Source organism: Artemia franciscana, chromosome 5 (assembly GCF_032884065.1).
Source record: "Artemia franciscana chromosome 5, ASM3288406v1, whole genome shotgun sequence".
Classification (NCBI taxonomy): Eukaryota; Metazoa; Arthropoda; class Branchiopoda; order Anostraca; family Artemiidae; genus Artemia; species Artemia franciscana.
The window spans coordinates 47,775,397-47,791,015 of NC_088867.1; the positions used below are offsets into that span (position 1 = coordinate 47,775,397).

The 15,619-nt window shown below is 37.1% G+C and overlaps 1 protein-coding gene across 4 annotated transcripts in view; it reads left to right on the forward strand.

The window, feature by feature from the left end:
• Positions 1–15,619, forward strand: part of LOC136027522 (zinc finger protein 239-like) — a 48,721-nt gene that overhangs the window by 21,014 nt on the left and 12,088 nt on the right. For all 4 annotated transcript variants that reach the window (XM_065704868.1, XM_065704871.1, XM_065704867.1 and 1 more), the window contains one exon: positions 76–231. In XM_065704868.1, coding sequence (XP_065560940.1) covers positions 76–231 — 156 coding nt within the window. The remainder of the gene's footprint in view (positions 1–75; positions 232–15,619) is intronic.

Consider the following 15,619-nt stretch of genomic DNA (forward strand, 5'->3'; position numbering starts at 1 on the left):
ATGCTTATTACTTTGTAGACCTTGTACACCACTGAAGTAATCTTCGAATTACCTTTTAGATGTAATTCTTTTTAGAAATTGAAGATACGTTTCCAATTGATAGAAATGAGTTTTTTGGAAGGACAAATCCTATTTTTTCATCTGAACATGTTGGTAATCCTTTGGATGTTCTACCTACCCTACCTGATTCCGATCGGCATGAAGTGCAATCACGAATTGGGGAAAATAGAGGTATTATTTTGCCATATAAACCATTGTTCATTCTCACATGAAAAACAATCGACCATTTGCAGGAATAATTTTCCGCACTGGGCGATTCCACCATGACCTGAGAAACGAACAGGAATTAAATAAAAACTGAAATTATTCTATATATTATTGGGCTGCCTCCTTTTCAGTACCCTGCTCCCTACGTAAAAGTACGGTCTTCTTTCCAAATTTAAGAACAATACCTTAAACACAAGGGCCGTTTAAATAGAATAAGAGCTAAAACTTCCGACTTCCATTCAGATGAGCCCCATCTCCGTTTTCCCCAGTCACAAATTAGGGAAAATGGAGATGGAGATTGTATAAGCCATTGGTCATTTTCGAGCCCAAAAATTAAGGATTGTGTCTCCTTTCTGTCCTTATTTTTTCTTATGTTGTATTGACCGTGAAATGCAGTCCACATATACGTGAAATATATCTGTTTTTCAATATTACGGTATAAATGCTTGCTTTTCTTCCTCTCTAGTGCTACTCTACAAGTCTTTGCCAAATATAGATCTAGGTAATCAAGCATATTTACACCAGTTGCGAGTGTCTAAGGGTATTAAGTTGTAACTTTCTGTGGATATTCAGGGAAGAATTGACAAAATGGTCCGTCTCTAATAGTTCAAGAATTAAAATGGGTATTAAGTTTCAAATCTTGAGACACCTGTGGCGGATGGGTGTTAAACTATATCAAAAGAAACTATATGTATCTGGGTGGTTAAATTAGCGCATCTGCAGTTTTTAAAAAGTTGCTAAAATACTAATTTAAAAGTTTTAAGGATTGTTGGAACGACTGTTACATTAAAATGTTAATAAGAAGTTCTACCGTTTTAAGGTGTTTTATGAGAGACTAAAGGCATTGAGTTGAGCCTTTCATGGAGTGTCGAGGGTGACACTGAACAAAATTAATATATATTTTAAGTATCAACGTTGGCCCAGAGTACTCACCTCCCACTCCCTGACGCCGCTCATTTCCCCAAACGCATCTAATAACTATTTTCATACAACCATTCTGTTCAGCATAGTTGGAAGGTCCGGTATCTTAGTCTTTGGATAAGTCAACTTTCTCCTTCCTCCCTCCACTGCCCTCTAGGCAAGGGCATTAATTTATGCAATTTGTCGTCTGTTTACGTATATAATATGTTACATAGAAAAGTGGATATGTTTGACCTTTCCAAAACACGGAATAAGTTAGGTGAGCCTTTCAGAGAATGTTGAGGGGAGCATTGAAGTAAATCAATGCATATTATATGCATAGGAAATGTCAAAAGGGCGTAACTCTGGAATGGCTGAATATCTTAATTTAGAACTCTGAGGAAATGATAGTGGACGTCATCAATTGACCAAAAAGACAGTATTACCACGCCAATACTGCTACTACTACAACTAGCAATACTTCTACTACCACTTAAACTGCTGCTTCTGTAATGAGTACTAACAAGGCTGAGGATATTTAAATGAACAAATGACGAAATGATGAAGGGAAAGATTAAGTAAATAAAGACACGCTATGTTTATAGAGATTGTCAAAAAACCGTATCCGAAATATAGTTGGAATGGCTTACCGTATCAAGATGAAACTTTTGGGGCATCAAGATTGGGTGTTCAACTGCGCAAAAGGAGACATGTTCTAATTAACGTTAATAATATTTGACTGTCTCGTAATAGTGCCACTATAAAGGCTAAGTGCATGGAGTTGTAAATTGGAAAGAATATTGAAGGGAAATCTGAATTAAATCAAAACAAACTATGGGCATGCAGATTGTCGAAAGGGTGTATATTAAGAATGGATTTGGGTATTAAGTTAGAACATTCAGAGAATTCTTAAAGGGGGAGGTCGATTGACGAACAGGACTGGACTTCTACTGTTACTACTGCTACTGAACTACTCTAACAACTACTTCAATCGTAACTTCTTGTTAGGCTAAAATTTCCAACATTAAAAAGAGGTTAAAAGGATATATCAGCAATAATTCTTGAACTGCTTACCGTATCAAGATGAAACTTCTGGAGTATCATGAGGGGGATGTTCAGCTGACCAAAATACATTATGTCAATACTACTACTAGTCCTAGAACTACTACTACTGCTACTGTGACTACTATTATAACCATGCTCAAGAGTAGTAAGGTGAAATTTTAAAGAAATATGGAGAGAGAGAAATTGAAAGAAATCACAAAGGATTTTTGTTTCCAGGTGATCAAAAGGGCGTATCAGCAATATCTTTGGAACAGCTTGGTGTAAGAAATTGATTAGTATGTAATATTAGCATTTTAATGCTAGTGCTTCTACGAATTTATTTAAAAAAATTTCCCACAAAACAAGTTTTTCAAAGAAAATTAAGGAACTCCATTAAGCGAAAATGAGCTGAAATAGAGGCAAATAATGTTCCAAGCGGAAAACTACCACAAATGACTCAATAAGTAAATGAAATTCAAAACGGAAAGAAATTACAATAAATAGCCAAGTCAAACTCAAAACGAGAAAAAAATAACGTGAGTAGGGCTGATAAACCCCATCCCTTCTCAATTCCAAAACATAATTTGTGCTTTACTCAAAAAAGAAATGACGGTGGATTGTCAGTTTAATTGACATATACGGAATTTAATCTTTAAAATTTTGATAATTTGTTATTTATGAAAGTAAAAAAAGCGAATTTCTTTAAACGTATTTTGTTTTCAGTCAAGCGAAAACTATGTTCTGGTCTTGAAAAAACATCGGGGTTATCAGCTCTATTCATTTTTATTTTTGCTCGTTTTGAGTTTGACTACTACTATTGAAACTACTTGTAAGGCTAAGAGCATTGAGGTGAAAACTTTAGGAAGTATACGAACATACAGGTTATCAAAAAAAAATATCAGCTATGGTTAATAGCATTAAGTTTAAATCTCTACGGCTTGATGAGAGGGATGTTCTACTGACCAAAAGGCAATATTTTAATACTACCAGGGGTGTTAGAGGGGGGGGGGGGGTCTTTCATTTTGCCGACTGGCTGATCATTTACACCGACTGTTTTCACCAATAATTAACATAATGCCCATTTCTAATACAAAACTTGGGATTGCAAGTTCAGACTAAAGAATCCTATAATCTGAAGAGAATAGCTTCTTAGTTTTTTTTCCATAAGAAGTGTCTGGACTACGACATGGCCACCTTGAGAAGAAATGGAGCAAAATATTAGGAGAAAAGGAATAATATGATTTATATAAAGAAGATCTCAGAAGTGAAAAATTAGCAAATTTAAATTAAGATACACAGGTTAAAGAAAAAATACAACTATGTATCTTCATTTAAAAATTCAAACGTCTTGGTATGGAAGACAGCCAGAATTTCAGCAATTCGTCGAGTTTCAGCTTGTCCGTAACGTTAGTCTCGCAACACATCAAGATAATGTAATCCAAACGGTCATCGTCCGTCATTGTGCGTAAACATGTCATGACCAGTTTCAATTTGCTTAAACGTTTTTCTGCTGTGACTATTGTTGTTGGCGCTATCGCAAACCACTGATAAACTAACCAGAGAGTCGAGAGAATTGATTTGACAGCATTAATTTCACGGAATAGGTGGTGCGATCTATGACTTTGTTGCTTTCAACCTCAGACCTAGCAAAAAAAGTGTTTGAAAGACTTTAGGTCTAACATTAGCTCTGCGGGATCTAAACCTTTTCCAGGAAACATCTTCATGAATTAGGAAGGGCTTTCGTAGCTGTCATCCATTTTTTCCTGTCAACTTTGATGTGCTACCCCAGAAAAGATGAGTTGTCGTAATTTGCATCATACAAGCCGTTCACTAGTGCTCTAACGACACCGCAGAGCTCCTTAGCATAGAACTATTTCCAGTTCTTTAGCGGGTGGGTCCAGAATAAGCTGCTGCCTTTGAATAATGATCAGGCCTCTAGGAGGCTGTTTAAGTTGGAACTCGTTGTTAGATAATGAACCAAATTCTTCCGCTACTGCTTCTACTGCCTTAATTTGCCTCCCTATATAATCCGAGTCATCGTGGAGAGAATCTAAGATATGGCGTGTCACCCAAAATTTTTCGTTTGCAGCCATCAGATCTAAGTATTCAGTGTGCAGCTTTTCTGCAAGAACCTTCGCCCTGAACATGACCTGGCGCATGAACGTAAGTGTCAGGATAAAGTCAAAACAGGTTATGCGCGCAACGGGTACCATGGCTAAAAGTCTCTCCTGGATGTTGTCGTCGCAGTTGACGCACCTGACACAAATTACAAGCCTTTCTTTGTGTGCACAGTCTGGAGGGGTATTTACGATATTCGAATACGCACCGCTATTATTCACCTCAGTTACAATTGTGCCCTAGATGTCGTTACCCAGTTTCTCAATGAATTGGTTTTGCAAAACATCACTAAGATAGTTCACCGTATTCCTTATCGTCGTTTTTTCTCGCAACCAGTTTCTGAACTATGGATCGCAGTGCAACAAGGTTAATAATTTGACGGAACCGTCGCTCTCATCAATAGCACCACAATTCGTTTGTTTTCCTCTGTTCTTACTATATCCATAAGAGCCTTGATTCCTCGTCAGTTTTCAATTTATTCCTAATCTTGCTGTCTTTTCAAGGCCTTAGTCTTTTCATCCAACATGTTTTTAATGCCGTGCTCGAGTTTTCTATAAACTGCCACATTAATTACTGCTGACCGATGAGCAGCACTTTCAAAATTCTCTTTCATCTCACCAGGGTTCTCCGTCCCTTGGCTTCACATCTTGTTTCAGGAGCACTCTCCATTTTCAAGCCACGTATCTTGTGTCTTTTAGTGTTTTGGCCCAGTCTGAAACAGCATGCATACAGAGCAGTGCACATGGTCCTTGCTGACGATACACTCGGGTTACTTGTATTGTTTTACCAACCAGTGTTCATTCTTTTTTGGTGTTTGTTGCTCTTCGATGCGTTTTTCTGGTCCAGAAAAGCGTCAAGATACGGCTGGTTAGGACCTATATTAAGCAAATAAAATTTCTGACCCTCCTTAAGCGGGATTGGTCTCGGTTCTGGGTCGTGATCTACACGACAATTTAGCTCTTTTGTCTTTCGAAAGAGGATAATTTTTTTGTCTTTTGTGTGAGTCAGCTGCTGACAAAACTTCAAGTTCTCTTAGGTTTTCACCTACATTTTGACACATACTGGTAATATCAATTTCCAGATTCTTTTTTTGATTACTTGATGTACTGTCAAAACGATGCTCAGCAATTAAACCATTTGCAACGTCAATCAAGGCCAAACACTTTGCCACAAAGACCTCACTGTACCCTGACATAGCACTACTTGATTTTTTTGTATCACTATCACTAACAGATTGTCCCCTTAGACAGACGCTTTCATCCAAGTTCCTCTGCAGGCCGAAGTGGACAATTTTTTTTTGAGGAAATATGTTAACAGTACTGGTTCACTTGACCATGCCGAAGCCACGTCTGTTGTATATTCTTTTGCATTAACCGACCAATATTGAGATTCTGGTAGACGTCATGTCATTATTTTCATGTTCTTTATATAACCGAATAGGAAAGAGTGGCACCGTCCGTAAAATCACTGCACGAGTTAGTCTAACTGCTAGATCTACCGACCGAGATTGAAATTATGGTACACATCATATCATTGTTTTTATTTTGTTTATTTAACCAAACGAACAATTTTGGCACCGTCTGTAAATTTACGACACAAGTACCGCTAGATTTACCTATAGAGATTGAGATTTCATTAGGTGTAATATCTGTATTTTCATGTTCTATATTCTGATGGAAAACTGTGGCACCAACCGTAAAATCACTGAACTGGTCTTTAAAACCGCTGCATTTACCAACCGAGATAGATATTTCGGTATGTCATGTCAGTATCTTCATGCTCTTTATTTGACCAAAGGGAGAATTGTGGTACCATTCCGTAAAATCACGGCAGGAGTCGGTAATACTGCTGTGTTTGCCGACCAACTTCGAGATTCCTATAGATGACATGTCAATATTTTCCTGGTTTTTATGGCACTTGGTATTAACCAAGTGACATATAGCGATCGCAAATTCTGTCAGTCTGTCTGTCGGTCCCGGTTTTGCTAGTTTAGGCACTTCCAGATAAGCTAGAACGATGAAATTTGGCAGGCATATCAGGGACCCGATCAGATTAATAAAGTCGACCATGGTCGACCAAATAGTCGTTTCCCTGATACGACCATCTGGGGGGGGAGTGGGGGACGGCTAATTCAGAAAAAAATAGAAAAAAATGAGGTATTTTTAACTTACGAACAGGTGATCAGATCTTAATAAAATACGATATTTTGAAGGATATCCTGTCTCAGAGCTCTCATTTTAAATCCCGACCGGATCCGGTGACATTGGGGGGTGTTAGAGGGGGAATCCTAAAATCTTGGAAAACGCTTAGAGTGGAGGGATCGGGATGAAACTTGGTTAGAAAAATAAGCACAAGTCCTAGATATGTGATTTACATACCCAAAACGTATCCGATCTCTTTGGGGGAGTTGGGAGGAGGGTTAATTCTGAAAAATTAGAAAAAATGAGGTATTTTTAAGTTACGAAGGAGTGATAGGATCTTAATGAAATTTCATATTTAGAAGGAGATCTCTTATTTTAAATCCCAACCGAATCCAGTGTCATTGGGGGGAGTTGTGGGGGGTGACCAGAAATCTTGGAAAAGGCTTAGAGTGGAAAGATCAGGATGAAAATTGGTGGGAAGAATAAGCACAAGTTAAAGATACGTCGCTGACATAACCGGACCAGGTACGCTCTGTTTGGGAGGGGGGGGGGGGTAGTTGGGAAAAATAAGAAAAAATGAGGTATTTGTAACTTACGAACGGGTGATCACATCTTAATAAACTTCGATATTTAGAAGGATCTTGTACTTCAGAGCTCTTATTCTAGATCCCTACCAAATCTGGTGCCATTAGGGGGAGTCGGAGGGGAAAACCGGAAATCTTGGAAAACGTGAAAATTGCTGTATCTTTATCTTACGAATGGGTGATCGGATCTGAATGAAACTTGATATATAGAAAGATTTTATATTTCAGATGCTCTATTTTCAATTCAAATTGGATCCGTGGACACAGCGGTTTGGAGGGCGTGAAGAGAAATTTTGGAAACCGGAAATCTTGGAAAACGCTTGGAGTGGAGAGATCCGGATGAAACTTGGTGGGAAGAATACACACAAGCTCTAGATACGTGATTGATATTTTTTAGAACGGATCTGCTCTCTTTGGGGGAGTTTGGGGGGGGGGGGTAATTCGAAAAAATTAGAAAAATTGAGGTATTTTTAACTTAAGAACGGGTGACCGGATCTTAATGAAATTTGATATTCAGAAGGAAATCAGGTCTTAGAACTCTTATTTTTAATCAAGACCAGATCTGGTGACATTGGTGGGAGTTGGAGGGGTAACCAGTAATCTTGGAAAACGCTTAGAGTGGGGTATCGGGATGAAACGTGTTGGGTATCATAAGCAAATGTCGTAGATACTTGATTGACGTGACCGGGCTTGATCTGCTCTCTTTTGGGGAGTTAGGGGGTGGTGTCCAGTGCTTTGGTGAGTTTGGTGCTTCTGGACGTGCTAGGACGATGAAAATTGGTAGGTGTATCAGGGACCTGCACACATTGACTTGATAAAGTCGTTTTCCCAGATTCGACCATCTGGGGGGCTGAAGGGAGAGGAAAAATTAGAAAAAATGAGGTATTTTTAACTTACAAGTGGGTGATAGGATCTTAATGAATTAAATAAATAAAAACTAATTTTTTTAGCTGAAAGTAAGGAGCGACATTAAAACTTAAAACGAACAGAAATTACTCCGTATATGAAATGGGTTGCCCCCTCCGCAATCCCTCGCTCTTTACGCTAAAGCTTTTAATTGTTTTAAAAAGTAGAATTGTGGCAAAAAGTCAAACTTTAGCGTAAAGAGCGAGGGATTGCAGAGGGGACAACCCATTTCCTATACGGAGTAATTTCTGTTCGTTTTAAGTTTTAATGTCGCTCCTTACTTTCAGCTAAAAAAATTAGTTTTTTTTTATTTAATTTCTGAACGTTTTCGAATTAATGCATGTTTGGTTTTGGCTCTCCGCACATAAATTATTAAAATGAAATTTGCATATTAATTCCTTTTTTGGCTAAATGGCTTTCTCTTAGTTTTGATCAGACGATTTTGAGAAATAAGGGGTGAGGAAGGAGGCCTAGTTGCCCTGTAATTTTTTGGTTACTTAAAAAGGCAACTAGAACTTTTAATTTTAACGAACGTTTTTATTAGTAAAAAATATGCGTAACTTAAGAATTAACTTACGCAACAAACTTTCATAACCTTATATTTTTATTATGTATACGAGGGGGTTTGTACCCTCGTTAATACCTCGCTCTTTACACTAAATCGTAAGTTTTGTCCCAATTCTTTAAGAATGACCCCTGAATCAGAAAGGCCGTAGAATAAATAGTTGAAATTACTAAAAATACTTTAGCATAAAGAGCAAGGTATTTATCTCCTCCTAAATACCTCGCTCTTTATGCTAAAGTAATTTTAGAACCCCTCATATGCGTAATAATCTCTGTTCGTTTTAAGTTTCAATGCTACTTCTTCCTTTCATTTGAAAAAACGTTTTCATGTTTATTTTTCATTGTTTTCTTATAGTAATGCTAGAGAATCCTGCGCCCTTTTCATTGAATTTTTCTTTCCCCATGACAGATTCCTCCAAGGAATGATCCTCCAACATAGCCCCCTCTCCTCAGCCCCACCCCCAAACAAAATAAAATCCCCCTGAAAACGTCTGTACACTTCCCAATAACCATTACTATATGTAAACACTGGTCAAAGTTTGTAACTTGTAGCCCCTCCCCCAGGGATTGTGGGGGAGTAAGTCATCCCCAAAGACATAGTTATTATGGTTTTCGACTATGTTGAACAAAATGGCTATCTCAAAATTTTGATCCGTTGACTTTGGGAAAAAAATGAGCGTGGGAGGGGGCCTAGATGCCCTCCAATTTTTTGGTCACTTAAAAAGGGCACTAGAACTTTTTATTTCCGTTAGAATGAGCCCTCTTGCGAAATTCTAGGACCACTTGGTCGATACGATGACCCCTGGGAAAAAAAAACAAAAACAAACAAACAAATAAACACGCACCCGTGATTTGTCTTCTGGCAAAAAATACAAAATTCCACATTTTTGTAGATAGGAGCTTGAAACTTCTACAGTAGAGTTCTCTGATACGCTGAATCTGATGGTGTCATTTTCGTTAAGATCCTACGACTTTTAAGGGGTGGTTCCCCCTTTTTTCCTAAATAAGGCAAATTTTCTCAGGCTCGTAACTTTTGATGGGTAAGACTAAACTTGATGAAACTTTTATATTTAAAATCAGCATTAAAATGCGATTCTTTTGATGTAGCTATTGATATCAAAATTTAATTTTTTAGAGTTTTGGTTACTATTGAGTCGGGTCGCTCCTTACTACAGTTTGTTACCACGAACTGTTTGATATTGATATTTAGAAGGACCTCGTGTCTCAGAGCTCTTATTTTAAACCCCGACCGGATTAAGCCTCTGATTTTCCTTTTAAATCAATCTATTGATTCTTAGAATTTTGCTAGAGCTCATGCCATATGAGCTCTTGGCTCTTTGCTCTCCCGGCTTATTGACAAGTGGCATATGAGCTCTTAGTTATTGTTGTAAAATGGAATAAAAAGTTTATTATTAAACTACGGCTGCTAGTAGTAGTACCGCTATTCAATACTAATACTAATAATATCAATACTACCACTGTGACTACTATTACAACTATGCCTAAGGGCATGAAGGTGAAATTATCAAGGAATTTGAGGGGTAAGGTGAACTGAATCACAACACGCTGTCTTTATGCAGGTTGTCGAAAGGGTATAACAGTAATATCTTAGGAACAGTTTTGTATGTGAAGTTGAAACTAATAGGACTTAATGACGGACGTTGAACTAACCAAAAGAAAGCATTTGCATCTTAATGCTACTGCATCTACTCTTACTACTACTATTGCTGGTAATATTACTACTACTATTAATTCCACTGCTACTACTACAATTGAAACTAAGGGCATTACAGTGAAAATTTGGGATATATAGAAAATGTATGGAACTAATTCAAAACACACCATGCCCAAACTGGTTGTCAAGAAGTGCTTCACGTATCAGAATCACGCATCAGACATGCTTCAGGACCGGTTGATGGTATTAAGCTGAAACTTTCAGTGTGTGTTGAAGGGGATGTTGAAGAAACCAAAGGTTTCTATGCTTATACTGATATTTATACTAGTGCAACTATTGCTACTGTGCAAGCTATGAGTATTAAGGTGAAGCTTTTAAGGAATATTTAGACAGATTTTGAACCAGTTTAAGACAAACTATGACCATTTCGGCTTTCAAAAAAGTGACAAGGCAATATGTAATTATATTATTAAGTTAGACCTTTAAGGGTAAGTTGTGGGGGATTTTGAACTAGTCAGAAAGCATAATGTGTATTCTTCGAATACTATTACTACATTTACTATAACTAATGACGCTAAGGGTATTTAGGTGAAACCTTTAGGGAACATTTAGAAAGAGTTCCAATTAAACCAAAAACTGTAGGTGTGCAGGTTTTCAAAAGGGCATATAAACAATAGCATAGGCAAGACCACTCTATAATAGCCATAAATATCATTGGAACTTTTTAAGGAGTTAATTCGATTCAAAATTAAAAGTTCTAGTGGCCTTTTCAAGAGTACAAAGAGATTGGAGGGCAAGCAGCCTATCTCTCAAGCCCATTCATTTTCCAAACGCATCCAGTCAAAAATTTTATACAGCCATTTTGTTCAACAAAGTAGAACGGTATAGCGAACATGTGTCTAGGGATATTAGGCATGTCCACCCCCCACAATTACGCAATTAGTCTATTATACTTTAAAACCAAATTTTGCTTTAAAATAAATCAAAATGCATTGTGTTTATGGTTGCCAATAAGACACTTCAGCAATATGTCGACAACGACTGGGGGTCTTGAGTTGAAGCTTTTGGGGCTATCATTACTATATCTGCTCTTACAATTTAGTTAGATAAAAAGAGTGTAATTGTATCCAGGTTGTCAAAGAGCATAGATAGTATCTTTTGGGAATGATATAAAATATTATTTTTCAGGTCGACTTCAGGAGTTATGAAATTTAATTTAAAAAATATTGTTTGTGTCAGGATTAAAAATTATTGAATAAGTTTTTTCAACATGCAAATAGTAACCCAATATGGATTTTTATAGAAAAAATGAAGAGATATAAAATATTATTCATCCAGGTTGTGGAAGTGTATCCAGGTTGTCAAAGAGCATGGATAGAATCTTTTGGAAACGACATTAAGTTTTGTTTTTCAGGTCGAATTCAGGATAAGTAGAAGTAGCAGTAACTGTGGCAGTAACAGTAAAATTAACATTAATATACACATATTGCCTGTTGGTGAAACGATCTTCCCCGTTAAGTAATCCTCGAAAGTTCTAACTCAAATTAATTTTTGAGATAAGCTATTTTGACAATGTGCATGCTGATAGCGTTTTTGGATTTAGTTAAAATTTCTCTTTGTGGAGTAGGTCAGTGTGGTAGTAGTAGTTGTGGTAGTTGTAATGGTATTGGTACCATGCAGATATTGCGTGTTTGATCATCTTCATTATCATTTCCTAAATATTCTAAATTAATATACTCAGGTATTCCTGTGTTACAACCTTTTAACAAAATGTATTCACATAACATGTTATGATTTGGTTTAAAAATCCCCTAAGTATTTTCTCTGAAAGGCTTACCTGAATGCTTTTCATCGTTTTAGAAAGTAAAGGTCAAACAAGCATACGTTTCTCAGTAACATATACTATAAGCAAACAATGAACGAATTGTCTATCTTACAGTTCTTGTCTTGATGTCTTGAAGTACTGTGTGGAGGCAGACATTCTCAACGACATAATTGCTGGATCTTTCTACAAGGGTGAACAAAATAGCTCTCTTAGAATTTTTATCAGATGTATTTTGGGGAATGATACGCTTTGAGGGGCTAGTTGCTCTCCATCATGTTTGACTCTTGAAAGGGAACTAGAACTATACATTTCCAATCAAATGAGCCTCTAATAAAGTTCCACGATCACCCCTTCTATAAAAACCTTACATGCCCCTGGTGCATAACTTACAACCCTTACCCCCGATTCTTGGAGATTCTATGAACCCCAAAGGCTTTATTATATGATATTTGGGCTGTTATCGAACAAATGGCTGTCTCAAATTTTCTATCGGATGCATTTGGGGGAAATACAACGTGGTGGTGGCTGCTCCTTGATCACTTTAACTCTTAAAAAGGGCAGTAGAACATCTGATGTACAATCCAATGAACCAACTCTGAAGTGTATATGACCACACATTCCTTAAAAAAATTTATATGACCCTTGGGCATAACTTCCATTCTTTGTGCCGTGGGGGGGTCACCCTCAAAGACATGAGTTCCAGGTCTTTCAACGACACTGAACAAAATTGTTCTCTCGGAATTTTTATTAGGTGCGTTTTGGGAATTGATGGGCGTAGGGGGGGGGGAGGGCTTGATGCCCTCGAATCACTTCTGACTAATAGCCATTTCAAAGGACACCAGTCATTTCAATATTTCTATCAGATGCATTTCGGGAAATACGTGTGGGGGGTTGCCCTTAGATCACTAACTCAAAAAACGGCATTAGGACTTCTGATTTCCAATCAAATGTGCCCATTTCGGAGTTTTTATGACCATTCTTTCCACAAAAACTTCACATGCCTTCTGGGCATAACTTAGAACCCTTGTCCTAAGAGTTTTGAGGGTTTGTCATCCTCAAGGACATAATCTCCAGACCGTTTGAATCCGCTAAAAAATGGCTATCTCAAAATTTTGATTGGATGTGTTTGGGGTATTGAAGGGCCTCGGAAGGGTTTGGTCGCCCTCCAATCACTTTTGACTTAAAAAGGGCACTAGCCCTTTCAATTTTCGATCGAATGATCCCTATTGGAAGTTTCTGTGGCAAGAAATGACCTTCTCAAAATTTCTATCAGGTTCATTTTGCGAAAATAAGAGACAGAGTGAGGGAGGGGGAGTCATCCGCCCTCCTATCACTTCGAATCTTAAAAACGGCACTAGTACTTCTGATTACCAATCCAACGAGCCCCCTTCGAAGTTCCTATGACCACCCTTTCTCTAAAAGAAACTTATTAGCTCCCAAGGGACAGCCTACAACCCTTGTTCTGAGGACTGTTTGGGGATTATCACCCTCAAAGACATAATTTCCGGACCTTTAAACTTCGTTGAACAAAAGGGCCATCTTAAAATTTTGATTGGATGTGTGAGGGGAATTGGTGGTAGTTTGAGAGGGCTAGTTGCCCTAAAAAAAACTTCGACAGTTGAAAAGAGCACCAGCCTTCGATTTCCATTCGAATGAGCACTTTTTGAAGTTTTTACGACAGCTTCTTCGAAACGATGTGCCCTGGTTTAAAACCCCTCCAAAAACAAACATTGTGCCTAAATCGCCCTTGACTTAGGCAGCACTATTGCGCAGTCTATGGTACTGCTGCTACTATTACTACTGCTGCTACAAAAGTTAAGGCTACTACTATTAATTCTACTACTGTTGCTACTACTACTGCTTATTGTATTAAACCAAAATTTGGGGAATCACACTATGCACATTCAGGTTATCCAGAGGTCGTAACATTAATATTTCAAGAATGGTTTCGCGTATTCAGTTGAAACATACGGCGTGTGGGGGATGTTGAAAAAAAAAAATGTATTATTTGCATGCTGCTACTAATAATACTATAATGTGCAAGCTAAGGGTATAAAGGGGAAACTTTCAATTTATATTTTAACGGATATTGATTTATATCAACGCAAACCATCAGCATGTAGGATGTTAAAAGGGGGATAAATCAATATCTTAGAAACGATTTTCATTGGTAAGTTGGGCCTTTCTGAGTGAGCTGCGTTGGATTCTGACCTAAATAGAAGGCAATATGTGTATACTAATGTCAATACTACTGCTGCGATTACTGTAACTAATGACGCTCAGGCTATTAAGGGAACCTTTAGGGAAATTTCAACTAAATGGAAAGACTATATTCTCGAAGGTTTTCAAAAGGGCATATAAGCTATATCATAGACAGGGCAGTATTGTCATAGATAGCAATATCATAGAAACTTTTCACGGGACTCATTTGATCATAATTGAAAAGTTTTAGTACTTTTTTTAAGAGCCAAAAGTAATTTAATCTCAAATCACATCCAGTCGAAATTTTGAGACAGTCATTCCGTTCGGCTTAGTTGGATGGTCTAGTAACTATGTCTCTTGGGATATTTTGTATTATAAATGCTTTAAAACTAAATCAAAAGACACTGTATATGCTGGTTACCAAGAAGATGTCTGAGCATATCCCAAAGACAACTGAGGGCATTGAGTTGAAACTTTCACGGTTACTACTATTACTGCTCTTGCTCTTACAATTGAACTAAATCAAAACAGTTTGTGTATCCACATTGTCAAAGTGCATAGATATATGTTTTAAGAATGGTATTAAGTTTCATTTTCAGGTCAAATTAAGAAGGTTTATAACTAACTCAAATCATATTCTGTGTGTTCAGATTTTCAAAAAGGCGTGTGTTTTAAAAACTGTTGATAATTTTCCCCAACATATAAATATCAAGCCAAATTATGGAGACTTATAGATAAAAAAAAACTTAAAATATGCTTTTCTTTTTCCATGAAAAAGTCAATGACAGCAAAAACGAGCAGAAATTAATTAAAAGAATATTTTCCAAAAAATAAGTTTGTCAAATAAAAGTAAAGAGCTACATTAAACCAAAAATGAGAAGAAATGAAATCAAATCATTTTCCAAGCATAAAAATACCACAAATCATCAATAAATGTATGATACTCAAAAGAAACATATATTATAATAAATAACCGGGTCTAACTCAAGACGAGCATATTTAACAATTAAAAAAAAAATGAAAATTTTAGATGTGTTTTTGTTCTTTTTGGATATACAAGGGCAGGCAGGGACGCTGTATTGTGGCTTGGTATGAAGACTAGAGCTAAATCTAAAAGCAGTAATTGCAATCCTGGTTTACATAGTACCATATTTGTAATATCTAATGTATTAAATTTAACAGCTTAATTGTTAACTTTACCAAATTTAATTACCAAATAAAACCCAATTGAAAGTTAGATAGAGTATTAGGCAAATTGGGCGGGATTGCTTCGAATTCAAGTTTCAGGTTGGGGGCTCATAGAAAGTTTGAACATTAGAGAGAATATTAGAAAAATGGGGCAGGATCGTTTAGGGTTTAAGTCTGATTTTGTGGGCTCATAGGAAGTTTGATC